A 27011-nucleotide genomic window follows, 5' to 3' on the forward strand; every position below is an offset into this window, starting at 1 on the left:
GAAAAGACAAGAACTATGGGATTGAGAGACATATTTATTTTAAAGAACTAAAAATTTTTAAAAATGGATTTATAGTAGCATTCTATTTTAAGAATTCTAATAAATAATTTTAAGTGCAGAATCATCTATTATTTTAAAGTTTTATTCACTGATTAAAGAATCCCCAAACAAGTCATATGGTTGGCAAGGAAAGGTTCAGAATGGGGATTAAAATGGAACTCTTAAACATAAAAGCAGAAAGAAGTTAGTCTGAAATAGCCAAACCAGAAGGTCAGTGACCAGCAGCTCGTGAGTCACAGCTCTTACATGCCTTATAAAGCCTGTGGTCGCCTCACTATGTGAGAGTTATTAGGGTCAGCTGTAAGATGCCCATCTCTCCTTGGAAACACTCAGATCCCAGCTCACATGTACATGTACCCTCCTCAGGGAACACTCAAGGACCACCAAATCTAAAGTAGTGCTGGCCAGCCCTTGCCTTCCTGCCTCTCAGTCTTGATCCCATCCTGGTCTATGGTCTTCACAGAACTTAACCACTCTCTGAAATTTCATTGGTCAGCTACTTGTTTACTTGTTCAATGACTGACTCTTCTTGCTCTAGAATGTAATCCACAATTACATTGCTTCTCACTGTTGTATCTCAAGTTCCTAGAGTTGTGCTTGGCATTTAGTAGGTACTTGCACACGCAAGAGAAGGCAAGCCACCACTCTCTTACTGTCTACTTTAGTAGGACAAATGTCATGCATCCATTATAACTTCATCATTACCTGCATAGCTCATAAATATTTACTGTTTATACTGTTGTTCATGTGGTATACAGATTTAGTTTTGTTCTGGAATGCTTGATTCTTATTCCACATTTAATAGTTCACCAAATAACTGCTTATGGATTTGATAACGTATCTATTTTTATTATTACTGGGATCACTTTGTAATCTCAATCTCAGTTACAGAGTCATTAGACTACTTAACTAAAACTGATTCTACACCTTACCAGTACTGGCAGAGGGAATGAACGAACTGAAATTAATGTGTTAAAGAGTAGTTGAAGTTTATTAAAGTGATCAGCAAAGTTAATATTTAATAAAGTACTAAAAGACTAGTTTTCTAAGAAACTATGTTATAAACAGAAGTGGTAGTGATTCTCATTACCATGATTTTAAGCAAAGTATATATTTAAGGGTTTGTTTTTCTCTTGAGTAAAGGAAAACTTACTAAAGGATTGAAAGTCTTTTCTGTATCACAGTATATTTCAGGTAAGTTGGCTTTAAGAAAATTCTTGTTGATGGATTTTAGAAAATAGTGATCAAATAGAAAATTTGTTCTATTGCGGCCTTCATTTTTGAAAGATTCTTTGGAGAGGGGGACCTTAACTTAATTTTTGGCTGGTTACTCATACTTGTTTTATTTTTCAGGCAATAATTAACAGCACCATCACCCCAAACATGACATTTACTAAAACATCTCAGAAGTTTGGCCAGTGGGCTGATAGCAGGGCAAACACTGTTTATGGACTGGGGTTCTCCTCTGAGCATCATCTTTCGAAAGTAAGTTAAATCATAAGATCTGAGTGGAAATCTACATCTTCAAGTCAGACGTCTTAAATAATATAATAGAAAATGGAGAGTATAAAATGTAGGAGAAATTTCTTTGATATTTTCAGAACGGCTGTAGTGACAGCAGAGCAAGAAGTGAGAGATCAGTGGATCCCACTGTCAGCTGGAAACATTGTATACATTAAAAACAGTCACCACTGATCGAGGAGGGTTTTTGTGGTTAACTAGGTATGATAGGAAATAAACTGTGGGAATTATCACTTCAGAATGGACTTTGCTCGGGAGTTAGCACCCTTGGCTGATGTTCTGTAAGATAGGTAGACACCAAACGCTTCTGAATGGTGAAAACTCAAGCTGATAGTGATATTTCAGACATAATAGCAGGCACACATAAGCTACTGTTTAGGAAAGTGGTGCTTTGGCTGGGTGAGAATTACTCTGAGCTCTCTGATGCAACACAGAGTAAGATCTAAGAGACACCATGAGGAGTTCTCGGAACTGACCAAGTAAATTACTGTGGCTAGAACGGCTGATAAAATACAGAGCATCACCAGGCTAAATACTGGAAATAAAACAGTTTTCCTGCATATAAACAAAAGCCATGCAGTGTTCATACCAGCAGCATCTTGAGTTCTTGTGGATGTCACAAAGAAAGAGTTTATAAGGAAAAGGAAACAATCTCAGGATAACAAGATGATCAAGGAGATGAGGATTACTCACTTTTACCCTTCACATTTGATGCTCACCAGACCCAAAGAGTTATGCTTAAAACTTCTCTGTTTGAAGCATTCAGTTAAAAGAATAACCCTACATTTGAACCATATTTTATGTATGATTTGGTATACATAGGATCTGATGGCTTGAGAGTTGAAATTGCTCAAGTGCAGGATAATCAGGCTCTTGTTAGATATACACCGTTAATACTTAAGTTAAACCTAAGCTGTTCGTTATAGAAATCATTGAGATTCTTAAAAATTACTTCTTTTAAAAACTCTTACACTTTTGTGAATATTTATTGACTTGAAGTTATAATTAGATAGTTCAATAGTTAAAATAATCTTTCTTTCCTTTTGTTTTAGTTGTAAGCTTTCCTTAACACTGTTGTTTTCAAGTGCTTTTGTTATCTTTTTGATATAAATTAGAGTTGAAAGCTCAATTTTATGACTTTTAACTTTTGTCTTGATGATTATAAGTCATTCTCTGTAAGATGATTAAAACAAACAAGTGTTACCTGATTTCATTTCTCTTACACCCATTATATTCTCTAAATACATTTCTTGAACTGTGGTAAAGTTATAAGTTTTAGACTTAAAGTATTTCAACATAGCAGGGACACAGGCATCGAGTTAAGCATTGCCCCTCCATAAACAATCCCCTTAGGAAATTACACGTTTATTCTAATAGTTTTGCCGTTACTCAGAACCTTTTTGGAAATTTTCTTTTGAAATTGTCTATTAAAGCCCATAGCAAAAACATTAAAACTATAATTATATTACATTTGCTGAATTTCTTGACAACAAAGGAACTAAATTGTGGATTAATTTCTCAAACCTGCATGAAATGATTTTTGAGCCTAAGTAATTTTGACTATATTAAGTTGTTGTTGTTTTTTTACTACATCTTTCAAGTTACTGGGCAGATAGCTAATGTGGCAGAGAAATAGTTTATTAAATTCTGTCAATCATATTGTCTCCGCTTATCTGATCTTTTTTCTGAGAATAGCTTTTATAGTTAAAGAATTTTATTTTTCCTCTTTAAAGTTAACATATGCTTTTGCCCAAACTGACTGGTAGCGAATTCTAGTATTGTATTGTGAGGGTGGATTAACCATTAGGAAACAACTCAGTAGCTCCTGGAGCCAACTCTAGTTTGTTTATTCACTAGACTTGGCTCCAAGAGCTTATGATCAGTCTCTTCAGAATGTTTTGGTCCAAAGATCACAAAATCATGACTTATTTTCCAAGCTACCTTGAAGATTAATGTTGGTGCTTTGTAAACTATAAGGGACCCAAAGGAGTACATAATCTTTTACATGAATGAAGCAAGCATGTAAATATTTTGGCTTGTTTTTTCACTAAAATCATACATGAAATAAAACATTGTAAGAGTTTGGAGAAAGCTCTGAAGGCAATTCTAGACAAGGTACTCTCAAAATATGAGAGAGCAGCAGCATTGAAAGAAATTTGTGGTCTCCTAAGGTTGATGTATGAGGAAAATTCCAACTATGCTTGGATTGTTAGAGTGCTTACAAGTTGTATTTTGTTATCATGGAAACCTAAACCTATAAAAATTAGCAACAGCATGGGTCTTTATGAAGTTGAGAAGACTTTTAAACAGTAACTACTTTGGAATGCCAAATTAGTGTAAGAAAAACTTTGTATATTATTTCAAATTACATAAAGAGAAATTAATTATGGTTTTGCTTTTATTTCAGTTCCAACAATGTGAATGAGACCTTTTTAGCTCTATATTCAGACTTTTTTTTTTTACAGTAATGAGATATTCTCTTTAATTAGATAAGTATAATAATACAGATTCAGTTTCCTGATCTACAAGTTGTAGGTGGGGGTAACAAGGTTTAAGAAGGAAAGTTGTAATAATGACAACTTTTATTTTGACCCTCCTCCGTCTCCCTATTGGCAGGTCAGAGTATCATGAGACTTTCCTTACAAAGCTTTCCTTCCCAAGATGGCAGTGAAATCAGGGTTGGCTTATGGGGTTCGAAGAGGGACCTATAATTTCGTATTTTTATTGCTAGCTATAACAGATGTTTTGAGTTGCACAAAGATTTTAGATTTTTAAAATTTGGTTATTTTGTAGCCTTACGTTATTCTCTCTGAGAACAGTGGCAGACTGGTTTCCACTTCCAGTTCCTAAATAGATACTGTTTGTGGCCATGACATTTATTTGATTACCATGGGTTCCTAAGAGTTAGCATTTCATATAAAGTAATTTTTTTTAATTGTTACCAATCTTAAAGACCTTTGTGGGGTCCTGCTTTTCCTTTCTGCTGCTGTGCATTAGCTGTTTAGGAATCTTTGGAAATGAAGTTTTAGTAATGTCAGTTAGTGATAGTAGTAAACGTTGCTGTTTGTACTGCTGCAAATAAAATGCCTTACATAATACAAGAGTTTATATTCTAGTAAAAGTTAAAAGCATGCTCCAGATACAGAGATGATTAGGAGTGGACACTGAAGCGATTTAGCTTTCTCCATGAGAAACAAACATAGTATACCCATCTTTACTGATTCCACTCCCAACCTGTACCCCCACCTTGGTCTTAGTAAGGTATATCTGAACAACCAAGGAGAGACAAAACTAAGTTAGCTGATACCAAATTTTAACTTAGTTGTATCATGATTTTTTTTAATGAGATTTGTCAGAGTACTTTACAGTGTGCAAATGTTTGATATTAGGTTTATTTTCCTGTCATTTTCATATTATGCCTGTAATTGATTTGAGGGCTAAGTTGCTGTGTAAGAGTCAGTTATTCTGTAAAATGGAAGAAAACTAAGATAAAAGTGGGCATTAAGACCTATTTGTATTTGATTAATGTATATAGTCTTTCTGCATTCAGTTTGCAGAAAAGTTTCAGGAATTTAAAGAAGCTGCTCGACTAGCCAAGGAGAAATCACAAGAAAAGATGGAACTTACCAGTACACCTTCACAGGTGGGTATCTAATTTCTATTCTTACTTATAAGCCTTGTTCATTTTAGATGGTATCCTTTATGCCAGAGATAAGTTTAGGAAAATAATGGCAAAATTAAGGTGATTGGATTCCAAAGTAGACACAGAAATGCACCCTTCAGTTAATCCGTACTAGTGGAGAAAGGGTTTTTTTTCCTATATACCAATGTGTACAAGAATCTCAGGGAAAAATCTGTTTAGTAATTAAAACTTAGTTTTTTTAATGTGCATACAACTTAAAAACAATTGTATATAAAAAACACAGATTGCCCTATTGTTTGTATTCTGTGTTCTGTGATGGTCAGTTGGGTGCAGCCCCGCAAGAGAAGACATAGGAGAGGCTTGGGAAAACAAAAGTTTATTGTCCTCACAGGTCCTAGAAACAGGAGGCACGACACACCTCTGGGGGGACATCAGGGATGCCTCAGGGTGGTCAGAGGGCAGAAAGCAAGAGTACAGGGGAACACTAAGGCTAGAGCCTGTATTGGGGTTTCTGTTGGTAATGGTAGAGTAGGGTGAACAGTTTAGGACTGGCTGGTCTGAATGATTTCAGTGGGCCGTAAACTATAGAGTTAGTTCCTAGTTGCCTGGTACTGGGCCCCTTGGATGATTAAGGCAGAGGAATATTGTCTCCTGGGATGGAGGGGCCAGATAGAGGAGGTATGGCCTGGAGTGGTTAATCTGCATATCAAAGCCATGCTCCCACCTTAGCCCCCTGCTATCTCTAAGAATTGGCTTGCCAGAAAGGTTTTTTAAGATGTCAAAACATCACAATAGGGACTTCCCTGGTGGCGCAGTGGTTAAGACTCTGCGCTCCCAATGCAGGGGTCCCGGCTTCGATCCCTGGTCAGGGAACTAGATCCCACATGCCGCAACTAAGGTTTGCATGCCACAACCGAGGAGCCGGCGAGCTGCAACTAAGGAGCCCGCCTGCCGCAACTAAGACCCAGCGCAACCAAATAAATAAGTAAATAAAATATTTTTTTAAAAAAAGAAAACCCCAAAAACATCATAATATACAGAAAATAGAAATACATAAACAATATAGTTTGTTCTACCTGATTTTAAGGTGTGTTTAAATCTGACAGTTGGGACATTTTACATCTCAGCACTGAGACCCAAAAGTTGTAGGTTTTAAAAAAGTATCCCTTTTTGAGATTGGAATTGATACTATGTATAAAATAGATGACTAATGAGAACCTCCTGTATAGCACAGGAAACTCTACTCAGTGCTCTTTGGTGACCTAAATGAGAAGGAAATGCAAAAAAGAGGGGATATATGTATACGTGTAGCTGATTCACTTTGCTGTACAGTAGAAACTAACACAATATTGTAAAGCAACTATACACCAATAAAAATTAAATAAATAAAAAGAAAAAAAAAGAAAAAGCATCCCTTTTTCCTTTAACAAATGAGTTAATACCTATTACTTGTCCATTGTAGTCTTTCTTCAGTTGGAAATTAATTACATCTCCAAATAAAATTCATTAAATAGTTACATTTCAGTACTTTCACAAAGGTTTTAATGTAATAATATGACTCATAGAAAGCCAATAATTTTCAGCTTTTTAATAATAGACTTTTCTAAAGTTAATCTTTATTTCAATTGTCATCTTAAGAGTAAGGTTCAGCTTTGTGCTGGGTTCTTCTCTAGAGTAATTGTTTGTTTATGAAGTGTACTTAAGAGATTTTATAAAAGGAAGGATTGGATGTTACAAATGTTTCTGTGGAGTATGTCAGTAGTAGCTGATTTACATAAAACTTTCTTAAGTAAGTAAATAGTAATTGCCTTGGAATTTTGTGACTAGCCAAATGATTGGAACATTTTAGAAAATATTTTGCTCTTCACCTTCCTCCCCACACCTGGCACCCAACTCTATTTGGTAAACCCTACTGGTATAAATAGTTTTGAGTGTTTTCAGAGGAAAGAAGAGTTCTGTTGAGTATGCTTAAAGTACATACTTCCTCATAAACTAAAGGTGTACTCTGGATTGAAGCCAAAGCTCCATGATACCTCCTCTGTACTTGCAGTGACCTGGAATAACAAGAATGATCATTTTGAAACTTCCCTTGAATCTATCTTCCCTAAGTGCCGTGATAATGTAGTGATGCTTTTAAGCATAAAAGCCTATTTAAAATTTAGTACCAGTACACGTTGGGAGCTCCAGTTCCTCGGGTGAATGATTCTAGTGTCACAGGAGGATGCTATAACACATTCAATAAGAGAATACTGAAAAAACTCCAATAAAATTGTAATGGTTTACACTTTGCCATTGTACTTAGTTCCTGCTTCTCTAATCGTAACTTGTTTTTGTTTAATTGGTCATAAAGTGTTACAAGTTGCTGCTAAGATACCTGCTTCTCTTTGGTGGAAGGAATGTCTTTAAGCCTTTACTTTCTATCAAAAGAATATATCAAAGATGTTTGTATTTGTAAAGTGCTGTGAAATATAAGGAATAAAGAAATGTCTTAAGTTCATTAGGATTTGAGAGCCAAAATATGCTGACCTTAATTTATATTTTTAAAATATTTGAAGTCTGATTGTTAATTTACAGAGCCAGAGAAATAGGGGGAAAATGGTATTTTCATTTCTCTTTCCTCTCCTTTCTTTTTTTTTTTATGACAGTCCCTTACAGAGGTCATTACTATTTCTGTTTTGACTCGAATTGTATGACCTCTGGCCACTCTGATTCTATTCAGCTAGAAAGCACAGCTTGAGTCTCACTGGTTTAACCCAATCAACTAAATTAACGCTCTGCCTGAAGACTAGAATATTACTCAGGAATTCGGCAAAGGGGATAGAGAGATTAAATGGGATAATTGATAGTAGTAGACACTGAGTTGGTCATAGCTTTTGCTTTTATTCGAGGTGGTATAACAGACCAGTTAGGCGTATGTATTTTCAAGTCAAACAAACTTAGATATAAATTCTTTTTCTGCCACTATGTGATATTGGAAAAATTGCTTAACCCAAGTCTGTTTATACATCTGCAGCATGAGTATTACATTACTTACCTTACAGGATTGTTGGGTGGAATAAGTATGATAATGGCAATGTCATGTTGACACTGTCATACAATAATGGCAGTAATGTAGACTCTAGAGCTTGGCTTTGATCTGGGCTCTAACCCTTGTTAGTTTTCTGAACTTAGGCACGATAGTATTTTCTTTAGTCCATAAAATGGGAATAAGGACAATATTTTCTTACAAAGTTATTGTGAGAATTAAATAAGGATTACAAAGTGCTTAGCATATAGTAAAGGCTTAATAAATGTTAACAGCTGAGTTTCCAATGTGGCTGTAATGGTGAAGATGATGATGTAAAGCCTTGACATAGTTATTTAGAAAAATACAAATGCCTTAATTGAATAAAGTCTATATCAGAAGCCCCTGGAAGACATGTTAAAACACAAATTGCTGAGTCCCAACCTTAGCATTTCTGATTTAGAAGGGCTGAGATGGGACCTGAGAATTTGCATTTCTAACAGGTTTCCAAGAGATGCTGATGGCTTGGGGAATCAGACTTTGAGAAGTAGTGCTGTAGACAAACCAGTCCATCTCCCTAAAGGCTTGTGATGAAAGGAGTCTGGCATTTAGAACAAAGTTGGCCAATTCCCTCTTAGACTCTTGAGCTAAGGTTGTATACTTGATATAAATATGTGGTCATATCAGATAATCTTCATGTTGTCTTCATCAAGGTAATATCTCTAGGAATACTTTGAATCACATATTAGTTGTCAGTTTCTTTCACATCTCTCTTTAAATAACAGACATTAATTTAGAACTTTTCCTCTGTTGGAGATCTTATGTTCTCATGTTTCCATGGGAATATTTTAAACAGTCAACTTGATATAAAATCAAGAGAGATGATTGACTTTAAACTTGAAATTTCTTACATAGTTCACAGTTTTAAAAATACTGTATTTCAGTTAACTTGTTAGGCACTTTCCTCAGAATATGCATTGAAGAAAAAGGGGCTATATGATCATATAATCCACATTTTTCTTCATTGGAGTTTAGAAAAAAAATTATTTTTAGCTGTCAGTTGACTAAGACTTTTAAATTGAGTAAAATCTATTTACTCCATCACTTGTTTGTAACTAAACAAAAGTCATGGGCTTTCTTTCCATTTAAGATATCAGGTTGTATAGCATTAAACATATTGTAGTAGCTATCTTGATTTATATTTAGTATGTCTAAACCTCTTCCTCAAGATTTTTTAGAATTCACTTTATAGAAAAAACAGATTATATGTGTGTGTGAGTGTGTGTATTCAAAGAAAAATAAAGTTTATTTAGCTTTGTTATAAATACCATAATTTTTAAAATGTTCATTTTAACGATAAATTATATTTACCCAATGGCACTGGTTTATTGTAAGTGATTATTAGGCTCTCTGTGACTAGCTATTTGATCCTATGAAAGTCAGTTGATCTCTTTGGCCGTGGTTCTTGAATCTGTAAGGTCAGAGGTTTGAACTATATCATTTCTAAGGACATTTCAAGTGCAGTAAATCTCGAATGTTTTAAATTTTCCTGCTATAAATGGATTTTTTGAAAAGTGGTCTGCATTAGCCAACTGTTACTATCGTAAACTATATTATTTATATATCTAGCCCACAAATATACCATTAGAATTAGTGAATGCCTATACATTAATATGATGCCTTCTTAGTATCATATGACAAGTGTGGTTTTACTGAACCAAATACCACGAGAACAACTTTTACAACTTCAGGAAAGGTTCACTAGAGTTCTCTGGATATTTTTTTTTTGCTCTCCAAAGTAAGGGCAGTGGAGATATGTGTCATTAATCCTGTTACTTGTCCCAATGGAGTATTTATCTGTTTCTCTATTGGGTTTACCTGCTAGGTATTGGCAGTGAGAATAGAGAGGGAGGGAATAGACATAATGGTGAACTTGACTGAACTTGGAGGAAATGTAAGAATTGAGGAAATAGTGAAGGCAAGAGAGAATGGTAAAGTAAGATATTAAGTTAGATGTTTCTGAAACTTCTATTCTTGGTTTGTAACATGAACTTCAAAGGAGGATATCTACTTCAGAGAATGAATTTCAATCCTATTGGACATACAGGTGAATAGTGTGTAGTTAGAAATTCGGAATTGGAACTAAGTCTCAAGAATCATCAACAAATGAGTAATAGTTAAAGCTGTAGGTGAGAATGATATCATCCAGAAAAAAATAGGATGGAAAGACAGGAGAGACAAGGGTCAAAAATTGTCACTTAAAGATTGTCACTTAAAGGGACTTCCCTAGTGGCACAGTGGTTAAGAATCCGCTTGCCAATGCAGGGAACACGGGTTCAAGCCCTGGTCCAGGAGGATACCACATGCCGCGGAGCAACTAAGCCCGTGCGCCACAACTACTGAGCCTGTGCTCGAGAGCCCGTGAGCCCCAACTACTGAAGCCCATGCGCCTAGAGCCCGTGCTCCGCAACAAGAGAAGCCACTGCAATGAGAAGACTGTGCACCACAATGAAGAATAGCACCCATTCCCCGCAACTAGAGAAAGCCCGCGTGCACCAACAAAGACCCAACACAGCCAAAAATAAAAATAAATTAATTAATTTAAACAAAAAAAAAGATGGTCACTTAAGGAATTTGAGGGAGATATAGGGAAAGACACAGAAGTAGGAAATGAACCAGCAGAGAATGTTAGCACAGAAGTCAAGAGAAGAGCATTTTAAGTTGGAGACAATGACTTGGCAGTGCAGGGAGCAGAGTTCCACTAGGTTGAGACTTTAAGAGGACTTTAAACCTAACACAGTGGAGTCCACTTGTAAATACAGGGACTGTTGGTGAAGGAAGGGCAATGTGAAGCACTTTCTAGAATGAAAAGAGATAGTTAGTGACTTTAGGTTATTCTTGAGGCCAAAATGCTTAGTAATAAGAATAAGGTAACAAATAGTGTGAGGAGAAAAAGGGTTAGCGTGATAATCTCAGGAGGATATGGAGCTAAGAATTTTTTTTTCTGGAATGTATGTGTGGGAGTGACTGGAATGTGTTCTTAAATGGAAGGAAGGAGTTAGAGAAGGAAAAAGAGACGAGAAGGAAGGGATCATTGATGGAGCATTGTGCAAAAGAGGGTAATGTGAGAGGGAAGGGTGGAAACAAATTAGCTACTTGATTTGAGACAAGAGGGAAGGATAAAAACAGATTTAGATGCAGATAGGTGGGAGATCGAGGAAGTCTATGCCAGTTTATTTCCATTTTTTCTGTGAAGGAAGAGTTAGATCATTCTCTGAGAGGAAGGACAACCGAAGGAAGAGAAAGCTTGAAGAGAGGTTTGAGACTACTGTTAGGTAAAGAAAAAGAAGAGTCAAGTGGGAATAAGTAAAATTAAAGAATACTCGGCACTTCAAGAGCATAATTGAAGTCAGAGCTCAAAATTATTTTCATGACACTAACCAGCATATTTAACGTATTTTCTCCCATAGCATTTGGTAGCTTGAGCACACGAGATTAGGGAATGATGATATGAATTAGAAATTGGCAAGATGGGTGTCGTGGAAGGTAAGGAAGCCCGGAAGTTGGGATGATGCTACTGAGAATATAATTAAGGTGATTGACTTTCTATTGCAGGCTGGGTATGGAGAGAAATAAAGCCAGGTTGAGCCTGACAACTAGCATAATAGCAGAGGGCCAAGAGGATGTAAGTCTTGATGAGGTTGAAGAGCAGGTGGAAAGGGAGTGGGACAGGTTGGGAGGATAGGAGGTTGTACAGCGTAAGCCCTCTTATCTGTTGGAATCAAAACCAGTAGTTGATGAGTTAATCTAAAATGTCAGTTAATGTAAAGACTATTTTATAAAAAAAGATTCTTTTACATTTATAAATTAAAATTCAATAATATCATGTTTCATTTGTTCACCAGTATTTTGATTTAAAGCTGAAGGCTTTTCTTTGATTATTATTCTTTCTTACATAAATCATACCAGTAATTGATCGTCTGCAATTTCCTGAGTTTTTTTTTCTTTAAGTAGAGATAACCCTTGACACCCCATCCTCCTTCTATGGCACATAACACCTGAGAGTAGGCTGGTGACACCACCCTGAAGGCCTGGCCTGGATTGAGGGCCAACATCATTTCTTTTCCATGTGATTCAAGATATTTCTGGAGCTTTTTGCTTTTTGCGGGGGAGGGCTTTCTTGCCACTTCATAAATGAGTAGAGAGAATTCTTAAGCACTTTCTGAATCTTAACATCATTGCTCAGGTTCCTTTTTTATAGTGTGGTCACATGTGTTAGTTTTGGCTTCCTTGCTACTCTCACATTTTAATATGCAAACTTTTTTTTCAATCTGACTTTTATTTTTCTTTTTCAGATTATTTATTTTGGTGTGGGGTGTGAGGGAAATTTCCCAGAAACAGTGAGATGTGAGTTTTGTTTTCTCAAAATAAGGATGGAGAGGTGATAGAAGTTGATTAAATCTCAGTTTTTATTTATATTTTACACTTTTTTTTTAATCAACTGTGATCAAAGAATATATTATTTGATAATTTTTTCCTTAAACATTTACCATAGAAGTGGCTAGCCATATTAGTTTAGGAATCTCTTTCTAAAGAGGAATTATCCTACTTTCTCAAAAGTTTGTAGTCTGGGCTTCCCTGGTGGTGCAGTGGTTGAGAGTCTGCCTGCTAATGCAGGGGACGCGGGTTCGAGCCCTGGTCTGGGACGATCCCACATGCCGCGGAGCAACTAGGCCCGTGAGCCACAACTGAGCCTGCGCGTCTGTAGCTTGTGCTCCGCAACAAGAGAGGCCGCGACAGTGAGAGGCCCGCGCGCCGCGATGAAGAGTGGCCCCCGCTTGCCACAACTGAAGAAAGCCCTCGCACAGAAACGAAGACCCAACACAGCCAAAAATAAATTAAAAAAAAAAAAAAAAAAAAAAAAAAAAAAGTTTGTAGTCTAACAGATATACCTCCATGCTTTTTATTTTAATGTTTGATTTAAAGATATAAAATGTAGGTTTTATGAAAGTTAGGGTTTTTAAGGAATAACTAAAGTGGAATGTTGAGGAAATTACACAAAATTTAAACTAAAAAACAACTAGATGCTTGGAACATGTTAAATAAAACAAGTTTCACAGTGCTATTTTTAGCATATGTAAAATTTCTAGAAGGTTTCACACAACACTTTTGGCTGCCTGTGCGGCTACCTAGTTGGAGTAGTTGGAAGGCAAAGGAGTTTCATTTCCCTTATGTACTGTTGGAACTATTTCTTGTTCTCTTGAGCAAATGTTAATTTTTTTTAAACATCCTTAAAAATGAAACATGCTTTGGGCTTTTGTTTTCATTTTAGGTATAGTGTCTAGGGTAATTTCAATATGCCTTTTGTTAAATATAGCTAATATTCGAGCTTTCAGAAGAAAAGCTTGCCCTGTTGAGATGCTGGAATTGTTGCAACCTCTGTCCCTTTCTTCCTTCTCTCCTTCTTAGCTTGTCTCTGAGAAGTGTCTACTTCAGTAGCATCAACAGTTATAGCCTCCCCAACACCCATGCCTCATAATCTTTCTTATTTCACCCCAGAAGGTAATAAGAACCAGAAATCACACTACTCCTCCTCTGACTCTTTCTTTTAATCCTAATCTACTTTTGGCCCTCACACTCTTGTCAACCAAATCTAACAAATCCTTAGTTGCTAATACTGGTTATGCCCTTTCAGGTTAACAAGGTAATTTTTTCTGTTATCACTTCCACTGAATTAGGTCTTGGCCAACTTACTGTTTAGTTGATTGGACAGTCAATCTTGATTATTTTAGTTTGGCCTTTCTTGGAGAAAAATTTTCCCGATTTATTGAAACCAAATATGAATACCTCATGGTCTCTTACTGGCTGCTTAAACTTTTTCAGGCTAATTGACATGGTCCATAATTGATCTAGAGATAGTCATTTTGGATACTATTCCCTCAGTAGGATTTGACTTTGTTGTAAAACAAAATTTCATGTTTTCACAGTATACTACAATCTATTCATACACTGACTATCAGTTAATAGAAACAGTAGATTCAGAGGAAAGATTTTAAAAGAATGAAATTAAAGGTCAAACTAGAGGTCCCATTAATAATTGAAAAATAGTTAAGTGAGGATGTGGAATCAAGAAAGTAGTCTTTTGATCTTTGATAGCTTGTATAATTTATAGCACTATGGTACTATTAGTTAAAATATTTAAATGTAAAATAAAACACATACAGCAATATAAAACCAGAAGCCCCAGAAAAGAAAGTTGGTCTCACCACATTAATGTCAATATTTTCCATATTTCTTTCTAGTGTTTCTTCATGTGCAATAATTTTTATGTAAAGTATATAAATTATCATTATCTAGATATCTCCTTATATTGTCCTCTTTTTTCTAGTTATAAGCATTTTCCTATATTACACATATTCTTCTTATTTTTAATTGAGGAAATCTTATATTCTTTCAAGTTGACAAATTATGACCATCCCCAACTACTCCCCTATTGGACACTGATGTTTTATTGTGACGTCTTATTGGTCAGAGATTGCAAGGGGTCTGTCAAGCTGCTCTTTAACAATCTGGTGCTAGGACGTCCCCTGGTTACTAGGGTTATCAAATGACTCCTCATTCTGACTTCTAATATCAAATTTAGATAATCTGATGATGGCAGTCATAAGAGTAGGTGTCAGAGTGACCTTTGTTTTAAATTCCATCCATTTTCCAGTGGGATAAACTAAATTTACCTTGATAGAAATAAGACAGGAAATAGTGCAAAGAGAAATAATTTCATTATGAGTAGCAGGCAAGAAAAGCTGAAATACATTATATATAATGTGTTATAGAAATATTTCCAGTTACTTTTCTAAATGACTCTTGGAATTGAAAGCTATGGCAGATCAGAAAAATTGACTTGTTGGAGATTTCGTTCCCTTTCTCTTCCTACCCTCCAAAATAAAAAATAAAATCTTCTTGCATTTTTGTCCCATCTTCTTTTTCTTCTCAAGTAATTATTTGAATATTTTATTTTAACCAATTAATTGCTTATATAACCTAAAAGTTTTTCAGTTCTTTGAAACTACATTTCTAAATTGGTTATGTTTACATTTTTTAATTGTATTGTTTCAGTTAGTTTTCTTGTGAGTTGCTTTGCTTTAAAATTTTTTCTCCTTCAAATTTCATTTTTACGTCTTTGACTCCAATTTCAATTGAAATATAACTATATTTCATAAGTAAGCATACATCAGAGTCAGTTTTAACTTTTAGATGATCTTGTGTATTTTAACAAAAGTGTAACACTTTTTTATCCCCACTCCCTTTTTTTTTTTTTTTTTTAAAGGAATCAGCAGGAGGGGATCTTCAGTCTCCTTTAACACCAGAAAGTATCAATGGGACAGATGATGAAAGAACACCTGATGTGACCCAGAACTCAGAGCCAAGGCCTGAACCGACTCAGAATGCATTGCCATTTTCACATAGGTACAGATTCAATTCAACCATCATGATTAAGTAAAATGTGTAGAAACTTACTTGGTTTCAGATAAATCTTGCGAAGTTACAATCCTGAGTGAAAATTCCAGGTCAGACTTTTCTTTTTAATTGTTAACCTCAGAAAAGTTTTAATAATTTATAGTTGCCTAGATGGACTGGAGTGGACATTTCCATTATCTTTGTAGAAAAAGGGCTACTGAGCTAATTATAGTACAAATTGTTTTTCAGTGAAACAACATATTATTGCAAATCTCTTCTACTTATTTCTTAACCCAGCCCCTAAAAGGCCCTCTTTGTTAACCTGGTTTCCATTTTCATGTATGTTCTTGAGGGTTATAAAAATTTTTTTAAAAAAATAGGTTTCCTATTCTGAAATTAAGCTTTGCCAGTCTTGGAGGTGATCTCACTGTATTATTTCAAAGAAGAAGACAAGTTATTGGTGTAACTTCCAGAATGGACCTGTTAATGTTAATGTCAGGTTCATTTTTGCACATCACCTAACAGGAGATAAATCTTCACATGCTTCTGAATTTTAAAGAATTTGATACTTTAAAAAGATGCAATTTATCCTAAATATGTTCAAAACCAGTTACATTAATTATTGGCCATATTGTGGTATTTTTAGGATATAAGGAGGTCTATGAAACTGTAAATGTAAACAAATACCTTTCAGTCATTGTCTTAAAGTTAATTTTTATCCTTCTTTGGAGACTTTTGACCTAGATAATTTTAATTAAAATTCAGAAAAAAGTTTTCCTTTGTTGTGCATCTCTTTGGACCAGTTCAAAAAGATCAAATTCTTTAGCGTATTCAGAAGAATTGTGAAGTGAGATATTCCAAACTCTCTTTTTCATGAGAATTTTAATTTTGATTGTATTGGTTGAATATTAGGGGCACAGGACTAAACTTATTAGAGACTAACATTGAGGGACCTCATAGTCAGGCTGAGGAAGAAGAAGGAATTTGTTAAGATTTTTCTAGGAATGAATGGGGAAAAACTCTTTGACTATGAAGCTATTCTAATTTGTTCCTAAAAATGCTAATAATTTTGCATAAAAGAGTTAGGCATATTTTAGAATTTTCATAGAGGTAATGCTTTAACTATTGCAGTATAAGTGTGTTCTCTTTTCTATAGCTAAAAAATGACTGAACACGTGAACATTTTTGGTTCTTCCAATCTGAAGACTATATGTTTACATTGATTTGTAAACCATACTGGTTTTTAAAATACGAAATTACTACTAAAGAGCAACGTGATTCATACGCAGTTTTAAAAATATTTGTGTTGAGGGAAGCAAAAATTTCTCTCCTATTATATTTAACACGTCCAATTAATAAATAGATGTAATTACACTGAACATAATTATAAACTTGATTTCTTTGGCTGACACTTAAACGAGACATGTGCATTGGATACTGTAGCATTATGAAATAAGAACTTTTTTTTTTTTTAAGAACTTTTGTATTTATCATTTGTAAAAGCTGTTTCTAGTTTACTTTATGCACCTAAAGTTTTCTGAGTGTTTATTATTTTGCTAATCCTTAGTGTTTGGAGTTATTAACTGTGATTGGTCATCTATTGATTTTCTCTGTTTTGGGGAGTCAAATAGGAATTTACTTTTTTTGATGTGAAGGTACAGCTTCTTTGACTACTGGAATATATAATTATCCAAGGAGATATTTGAGTTCTGAAAATGAAATTTAACAGGTCAATTTAAGCTTTTAATTACGTTAAAGGCATTATATAATCTTACAGTTTTCTTATTATTTAAAAAACACTTTAGCATAGGATTTTAGAAGACTTATTCTCTGAACTTGTTTTTACATCAATCAGTATCAATGAATATTCGCCTAGTTACTTGATTGAAATTAAGATTTCTACCTGAGATAGAAAATTGAGTATTTTACAGCTAATGTTAGAACCTCAAAATAACAGAGGGGACCTCAGAGATGGTGTAATCTAGGATTTTTCAAACTGCAGTGGTTTGAAATCAACTTAGGTTATTCATGGCATTCTGAAAAAATGAAATATAAAATGAAATAAGAAACACCAGGATAAAACCCACATTAAGAGATGAAATTGTGTTTCAGTAACATACATATTTAAGTGTAGGCTGGATTATAGAGTAAAACGTCAAAGTTTGAAAGCATGGGCCTTTGACACATCCCAGAAGTTAGGTGACTTGTTCTAGGTCATACAGTTCATTAGTAACAGCTTTAGAACTACAGCTCAGACCTTTTGACCCTACTATGTACTGCCAGTTAGTTAATAGTGCATTTTAGTCTAATCCCCAAAACAAGCACATTGTTGTGTCAGGAAGTTAATAACTGTTTCTATTTTGGGAGAACTATATAGAAATAAGATAAGTGTTTCATTAATGAGAGACACAAAGAATATTAAAATAATTTCTATTCAAATCTGAAACTCACAAATGTTTAAACTTGATACACTATCCTTTTTTCCCATGGCAGAGAACATTTAAAATCTATGTTTTTAAGGCTTACTTATAGTATTTATTTTTGTCTTTCTTCCTTAGTACTTATTTCAACAGAAAAGAATGAATAGGAAAAAAGATACTTTGCCAACATTCCTCTGTTCTGGTTGATACCATTTTATTGCTAAATTAGGAGCAAAATCACTAGAATATCTGTGTGGTTTTTGTTTTTTCATTTAAAGATGGAAGGATATAGGGAACAATGATCTAGTCAGTCAAGTTGATTGAGTTGATTGTAGTAATAGCTACTTAGCAAGCCAACTTGTGCTCTTCTTAAAATTTAAATTTTATACCTAAATCTTATTAATTCATTAATTAACATACCAAAACCCTGATTTTCATTTGGTCCTGAAAATTTAGTAATGTGTTTATAGTTTATTTACTCTCTGTAAACTTTATTTATTTTTTAAAAAGTATTACTTAACTTTAAAGAGAAAAGCAAGATTTTTTTATTAGTCTTTAAACTAACACAAATTTTCAAGTATATTTGAAAGAGATAATACTATAGTGAACTCCCATGAGCACGTCTCCCAGCTTCAACATTTAGGAAAAAATGGCCAGGCTTGTTTCGTTTCTAATCCTACCCACTCTTCCACTTTTGTATTATTTTTAGAGCAAATTCCAGACATATAATTTCATCCACAAATACTTTTTTAAAATTACTTTTGAACTTTTTAAAAACTTATTTACTAAGCTAGTACAACTTTTTATATTCCATCTAACTCACTGGCATTATAGAGTTACCTTTATTTACTCTTTTCTTTGTTTTTTTAAAAATTACACTGCTGAACTAAATTTTAAAATGTATGGGCTGCTCAATGCTTAGTCAAGTGCTATATAGTACTGTGTTGTGTCCTTGTTATAAACTATGCAAAAACATTCTCATTGAATAAGTTTAGATAAATTAACACTTTTTTTTAGTATATTTATTTAAATGCTTTTAAAAGTCTAGAGGTGTGTAAAATAGGAAGATTATGAGGATGAAAATGTTTACTAATTTCTTTGGGGAAATGGTAATAAATTTTATCTAAATTGCTATTTTCTCGTAAAAAATATTTTTTTAACCTAAATGATAATCTCCTTTTGGGACTGAACAGGTGTACACTCTGACCCACTGAAGTGTTCAGGGCATCCTTTGAGACTGTAGTCTTAGATTAGCTATATGGTTGACCCTTGAACAACACAGGTTTGAACTGCTAGGGTCCACTCATGAGTGGATTTCTTTCGATAGTAAATATTACAGTATTACAGAATCCGCAGTTGGTTGAATCCGTGGATGTGGAACCACGGATACAGAGGACTACCTGTAAAGTTATGCATGGCTTTTTGCCTGCACGGACGGTAGGCACCCCTAACTCCCTGCATTGTTCAAGGGTCATCTGTATACTAAATAAAATAACTACTATATGCTTGATAGTATTTATATATATATGGAGGAAAGTTTTGTGCTCTCATTCCAGGAGGGATTTGCTTCATAGCATCAGCTGTCTGGAATTTACTTGTTATTTCTTAATAAATTCTAGGATTTTTTTAAAAGATTTAAAACTATCTAAAATTCTCTTGGAAATAGTTAATTTTATAGTTTCCCAGTGCTGTTAGAATGTAATACTGAAATATAATACTGAAAACTGAAACTTTTTATCTTGTTCATTGTGAATTTATGATCCTCAGATATATAGTGATATATTGATAAGTAACTGCTGTTATCCTATTTTTGAGAGTTGAAAGCAGGTATATGTATACAGCAGTAGTTCGTGAAGCTATTTTTGTACTGATAAATTTTTAAAAGTTTGATTATCTTAATGGAAAATAGGCTGTTTTGAGCACCAATTATATTTCAATTCTTCTAATGTTTAGATAATGTATTCTTATGGTGCTGCTAGAATTTATGCATTTTGGGGGTTCTGCATGTATCTTCTATTCTGTTAAAGAGATTTTTTTTCTGCCACTTTGTGTGTTTCCAACAGATATTCATTAAAGGATATGTGTAGAATCATCACTCCTTAGTATGTTGATTTTGCTTTAAATCAGTATAACTACAATTTTACCATAATCTGGGTGGGTTTATTCCATTTGTATTTAATAGAGTCATTTCTTCATTTATTTTCAGAGTTTCCAAAAGCTACTACTTTAAAACTGTGATTAGGGATTTTTGTAATCTCAAAAACTAAATTTCATTGGAAAATATACACACCATTTTAGTTAAAAAAACAAGCAGTATTTTATCTTGAATCAAATATATTTTGTACATGCTTCGAAGATGATACAAACAGGAAAAAACTGAATGACTGTTAAGAGCTCTGGGGTACTATATTCTCCACAGCTGTGCCATTTGTCTCTCTTTTTTATGGATAGTAAGCAAAACTTCCAAGATTTTACTTATGAAGTAAAAGAGAAATAATTTCTGTGGATAACTCTTGTTTGAATAAAACTGTGTATAAAGCTGGGGGTTGATTTCACAAGAAGTGCCTTATCATTGATAAAATTACAGATGAAAAATTTAACTTGTAGGATTCCCCTTATTATTAGTTACAATTGACTTGAATATTGTTATTCCTCTACCATCGAAGCTCAAAATTAGAATTAGTTTTTAAAAATTAATTTGAAGGCCAAGACAATTTGTGAGATATTGCAACTAAACAATTTGGAGATGTCAGAATTTCCTGTACCATAATTGTGAACAGATAGCATTTTGTAAGAGGTGCTGTGGTAATTTGGCAGTATATATAGGTCTGCATTTTCTGGGAACTAAGAAGCAGTTCATATATTTTTGAATAAGACACAATAAAAAATACAGTTTAGTGACTAAGACTGTTTATTAGGTTTTTACGTATGTATACTTAAATTTCCTATCTTAAATTTTTAAGAACTAATTTTTATTCTATTTTAATGTCTTCTAAAAGATTTTGAAGAAAATATAAAAATTTGCTAATGCATTTCCTTGGGAATTATCACTTAATATGGATTATTTGCAAGAAGAAAAATACTATTCATATGCGATAAGGACATTGCTAACCCACCTTCAATAGGGATCGGTCCCTTCCCCTTCTTCTTCTCTGCCTTACCATTGTAATTAATGGGAAGAATTTTCACCAGTCCATCCCTAGTGATTGTTAGTTTCTATTTCCAGGATGATGGGCTTGAAGTTAGAGGTGTGATCATTCACAGTGGAACAGATTGATCTTAGGTTAGTTGTGACCTTTCTCCCGTGGAGCGCTTCTAAAAATTCTTTTTTCCTTCCATTTCTGTTCTTAGAAGACCATAGTGGGGCTTCCATTGGAAGGGAGGTGTGTGATAACAGTTCTGCTCTAGGACTTAGGGAAAAATACTCTTCCTTTGGATTTGGCTTTCTATCTTTCCTCTTACTAGAATAGTAAGGGACAAGATGAAGTAGTGAATGTAGGCAGAGGCCAAGCAAGTCACATAAATGTGTGAAGTTTGTGATGTATATGACGGTATGGAATTGTGAGGTCTGTGGTAAGGTGGAATGTACACGGTTCATCTGAAGATACTAAAGTTTTTAAAAAATAAGGCCAAACAGAGAGATGAGGATTAGATGACCCATCTGGTTTCTAGCTTAGACTTTCAAAAGAAATCTTTGTGATTTACATATGGTTTAGCCCAAGGTAAGGATTTTAAGAAAATTCCCAGCTAGTAATATCCGTTGTCATGATGCCTTATTAAATTCTTGGTGGTGGTATTTGGGAGGATATGATTTGCAGATTTGGAATCCTGGATATTTGCTCTTTGGTGACATATTACTCTGATAGGTGTTATTACTAATCTCAGACACAAAAATCTGACCATGTCACTTTTCTCCTTAAAATATTTCCATGGCATTATGTATGTAGACCAATCCATGGTCATCAGATGAGGCTTCCCCAGCCTCATCACTTTGTGATTCTGTAGTAGTTACTTGCATTTGCTTGTAACTACTTACAACCAAGCAACCATGCTATTGCTCATCTGCAAGTCTTTGCTCCCTCGTTTTTGCAACGTTCTCCTTTCTCTTTAGAGTGGCTGCATACACACACACACACACACACACACACACACACACACACACACACTCCATACTTCCTTGCACCCCACCTCTGCCTCTAACTTGATCACCAACTGGTGAACCCTGGTATATCCTCATAAGGTCCAGCATCGTCTCCTCCAGTAAGCTCTCTTTCATGTCCTCAGACTGAATTATGTCTCCTCTATTAAATCCCTTTTGCCTCTAAACTGACATATACAGGTTAACATTAGCTTTTCAGTCTCTCCTGGAACAAGGATTGTGCTTTATTCATTTGTATCACTGGTGCTTAGTACAGTAGACATCCATTAAACATACGAAGGAAACAATTTCCCTCACAGAAATTGAGTATATGCTCTGAATGCCCTTGGTACGGTGCTTCAGTCAGCTAAAGTTACACCTACAATTTCATAAGACCTTGAAGTTAAAATGTAAAACTAGTTATATTCTTTGAAAAGCAGTCACTCTTGTCAAACTTAAGACTTGAGTTTAACTGACTTCGTCTAATTTTCTTCAAAATTTCGTAGTTTGTGTAAAGAAATGTTAAAGATAGTGTTATTAATAAACAGTGTTATTAAGTACCTAATAATGTGAAAGATACTAAAATGTGCATTTTCAATGTAATAGAATCATTTTTCATCCCTTTCTTGAGAATAATTTTTCTTATTTCAAAAGCAGTGCAGAGTAATTCAATGATGTATTCTCTGTGAAATTAGGCAGTATTTATATTCTGTGTTTTTAAAACCAGTTAGAAGCAAACTGTGTTTTTAAAAATATCATCTCTTATAAAGTTCAGCACAAGTACTTACTATTTGACTCAAAGAAGTGAATTTAGGGACTACAGATTTTTTAAATTGAGAATTGTACTATGTACATTTGGCAAAAGTAAAGATGGAGACCAACTCTTGCTTTGTGGGATAACACATTTCACAGGAAATAAGCTGACAAGTAATTCACTGAAACATATTGAAAGTAGTCCTGTTCCAGGGACTATCTTCCTTGTAGAGTATGTAAAATGTGAATACAACTAAACCATTGAAATACGTGTAAATTTTACTTTTATTTGTTTATCAGTTTGCCATTTTCCTTTAACAGTTTAGATTAGCCGTATATTCATTGTAGACAAAATAGTTAATCTTTTTGACTCTGGCCTAAATTGAAGTCTAGATGTTGATATTAGAACTTTGGAGATAGAAGGAACCTCCACTATTAATAGTCCAGCTACTTCATTTTACAGAAATGGAAGCAAGTCCAGGGAAGAGGTATTCAGCATCACTATTTGCTGATGGCTAGATAAGACCAGAAAGGACTCCAGAGTCAGTGGTCATTAGGGTCCATCCTGGTTGTGGCAGCTCTCCTTCTACTAAACTCCAAGAGGGTTTGTTTTCTGTATGGCCTTTCCGATACTCGACGTCTCAGTTTTTAATCATTGTTGAACGCATATTTAGCACCACTTGCCAAATTCCCCTGCTAGAGTCTTAGCGTCCGGCTAAGCCTTGTTGAGTTGTATTGGTACAATATTAGAATTACATTGGTTATATTGGTACAAGTATTTCTTGGTAGCCCATATTGTTTCTAGTCATTTAGGCATGTAAGAGATAAGGAATAAATGTGTTGCATAAAAAAAAATGTATATGCTCTTACTGTTACTGAGATGACAGAAAGGGGTAAATAAATTGGTGCAACTTGATCATTAGCATCAAAAACATACCATATACTAGGCAGGGCTAAAAAAAATACTGATATAAAGAATAATTAGTTTACCTTTTTAATTCTAATGGGGTCTACTTAGCTATTAATATTCCTATTAATATTGTTAATAACAGTTTTATTGAGATACGATTCACATACTAGGCAATTCACCTGTTTAAAGTGTATAATTCAGTGATATTTGGTACAACCAAAATTGTACAACAGAGTTCCTGCAACCATCACCACAGTCAATTTTAGAACACTTTCATTACCTCCCCCCAAAGCCTGTACCCATTAGCAGTCACTTCCCTATTTCGCCTCACACACTTCCTGCCTCCCCCAGTCCTAGGCAACCACTAATCTACTTTCTGTCTCTGTAGATTTGTCTGTTTTGGACATTGTGTATAAATGGAATCACATAATATGTGGTCTTTTACGACTAGTTTCTTTTACTTAGGATGTGTTTTCAAGTTTTATCCATGTTGTAGAATGTGTCAATACTTCATTTCCTTTTATTACTGAATAATATTCTATTAACCCACTCATCAGTTGATAAACATTTGGATTGTTTCCACTTTCTGGAAGTTCCACCATTGTTATGAATAATGCTGCTGTGAGCATTTGTGTACGAGTTTTTGTGCGGACATATGTTTTCAGTTCTCCACGTATATACCTAGTAGTGGAGTTGCTAGGTCATATGGTAATTCTATGGTTAACCTTTGGGAGCAACTGTCAGACTGTTTTGCAAAGCAGCTGCACCATTTTAAATTCCCACCAGTGGTATATAAGTGTTCCAGTTTCTCCACATCATCATCAACACGTTATTATCTCTTTTTTATTATAGCCATCTTCATAGGTGTGATGTGGTATCTCATTGTGGTTTTGATTTGTATTTCCTTGATGGCTAATGTTGACCATCTTTTCATTTACTTATTGTCCACTTGCGTATCTTCTTTGAAGAAGTGGCTACTCAGATCCTTTGCCCATTTTTAATTGGGTTGTTTGTCTCTTTGTTGTTGAGTTGTAATTACTTATATATTCTAGATGTTAACTCCTTATCAGATAAATGATTTGCAGATATTTTCTCCAATTCTGTGGGTTATCTTTTTCACTTTCTTGGTGGTGTTCTTTGCAACACAAAAGCTGTTAATTTTAATTAAGTCCCATTTTTCTTTTGTTGCTTGTGCTTTTGGTGTCATATCTAAGAAACCATTGCCTAATCCATGGGCACAAAGATTTACACCTGTTTTCCTTGAGAGTTCTGTGATTTTAGCTCTTATGTTTAGATCTGGCCAATTTTGAGTATTTTTGTATATGATGTAGGATAGAGACGCAGCTTTATTCTTTTGCATGTGGATATCCAGTTATCCCAGCATCATTTGTTGAAAAGACTGTTCTTTTCCTATTGAGTTCTCTTGGCATCCTTGTCAAAAATCAGTTGACCATAAATGTTTATATCTGAACTCTCAGGTCTATCCGACTGATCTATCCTCATGCCATTCTTCATTATTGTAGCTTTGTAGTAAGTTTTGAAATTGGGGATGTGAGTTCTCCAATTTTATCCTTCCTTTTTTAAGATTTAAGATTATTCTGACTGTTCCGAGTCCCTAGGATTTCCATGTGATTTTTGAATCAGCTTGTCAATTTCTGTAAAGAAATCAGTTGGGATTCTGATAGGAACTCCATTGAATCTGTAGAAAAATTTGGATGGCCATCTTAATAATGTTAAGTCTGTCAATTCATGAACATGTGATGTTTCCCCACTTAGCTCTTCAATTTCTTTCAACAGTGTTGTTTAGTTTTCAGAGTATAAGTTTTGCACTTCTTTTGTTAAATTTATTCCTAAGCATTCTTTTTGATGCTGTTATTAGTGGAATTGTTTCTTAATCTTATTTTCTAATTGTCATGCTGTATCTAGAAATACAGTTGATTTTGTATAGTGATATTGTGGCCTATAAACTTGCTAAACTCATTAGTCTTAATAGTTTTTTCGTAGCTTCCTTAAGATTTTCTATATACAAAATCATGTCATCTGCAAATAGAGATAATTTTACTTCTTCCTTTCCATTCTTGATGTCTTTGATTTCATTTTCTTGACTAATTGCCCTGTCTAAAACCTTCAGTACAATGCTGAATAGAAGTGACAAGAGTGGACATCTCCTTCTTGTTCCTGATCTTAGGGGGAAAGCTTTCAGTCTTTCATCGTTAGGTATGCTATTAGTTGTGGCTTTTCATAGATGCTCCTTATGATGTTGAGGAAGTTCCCCTATATTCCTAGTTTTTTAGTGTTTTTTCCATTAATATTTATTCTGATTGGTTAATGATTACCTCCCCTCAATTGGTAGCTTTAGGAAACTATGCTTTGACAAATGTAGCCATATGCTTTCCTTACATGGAATTGTTCTTAAAAGGTAATTTTTAAAAATTAATTTTCTTATTGGAGTATAGTTGATTTACAATGTTGTGTTAGTTTCTGCTGTACAGCAAAGTGAGTCAGTTATACATATACATATATCCAATCTTTTTTAGATTCCATTCCCATATAGGTCATTACAGAGTAATGAATAGAGTTCCCTGTGCTATACAGTAGGTTCTTATTAGTTATCTATTTTATATACAGTAATGTGTATATGTCCATCCCAGTCTCCCAATTTATCTCTCCCCCACTTCCCCCCTTGGTAACCATAAGTTTGTTTTCTACATCTGTGACTCAGTTTCTGTTTTGTAAATAGGTTCATTTGTACCATTTTTGATAGTTTAAAGGAAAAAAAAGAACTCGATTTGAGGGGAAGAATTTTCTTTATAAAACTGTTATTAATTTTTAAAAGCTCATCACTAGGCTTCAGTTTTCCTATCTAAAAATATGAAACCTTCCAGTTTTCTAGCTTTTTATCTCCAGAGTATGTGAAGCAGCTTTTATAGACAGTGGGAATGGTGGTACATTCACTTCTTATCTGATTTTGTAAGTGATATAGTTGACTTTTTTCTTCATATTTTTTAATTAAGAGAAAACTGATTAAAATGCCCTTTTTTTTAAGAAGAGAAAGAATGTAAATAGTCTTTTTAAAATGATAACTGGATAAATCATAGCATTAT

At 34.3% G+C, this 27011-nt stretch overlaps 1 protein-coding gene across 2 annotated transcripts in view; it reads left to right on the plus strand.

The window, feature by feature from the left end:
- Positions 1–27011, plus strand: part of HOMER1 (homer scaffold protein 1) — a 123480-nt gene that overhangs the window by 45116 nt on the left and 51353 nt on the right. For both annotated transcript variants that reach the window (XM_082458222.1, XM_082458221.1), the window contains exons 3-5: positions 1414–1545; positions 5132–5224; positions 15556–15695. In XM_082458222.1, the coding sequence (XP_082314348.1) occupies positions 1414–1545; positions 5132–5224; positions 15556–15695 (365 nt within the window). The remainder of the gene's footprint in view (positions 1–1413; positions 1546–5131; positions 5225–15555; positions 15696–27011) is intronic.

The sequence above is a fragment of the Balaenoptera physalus genome (assembly GCF_965194825.1).
Source record: "Balaenoptera physalus genome assembly, chromosome: 3".
Lineage (NCBI taxonomy): Eukaryota > Metazoa > Chordata > Mammalia > Artiodactyla > Balaenopteridae > Balaenoptera > Balaenoptera physalus.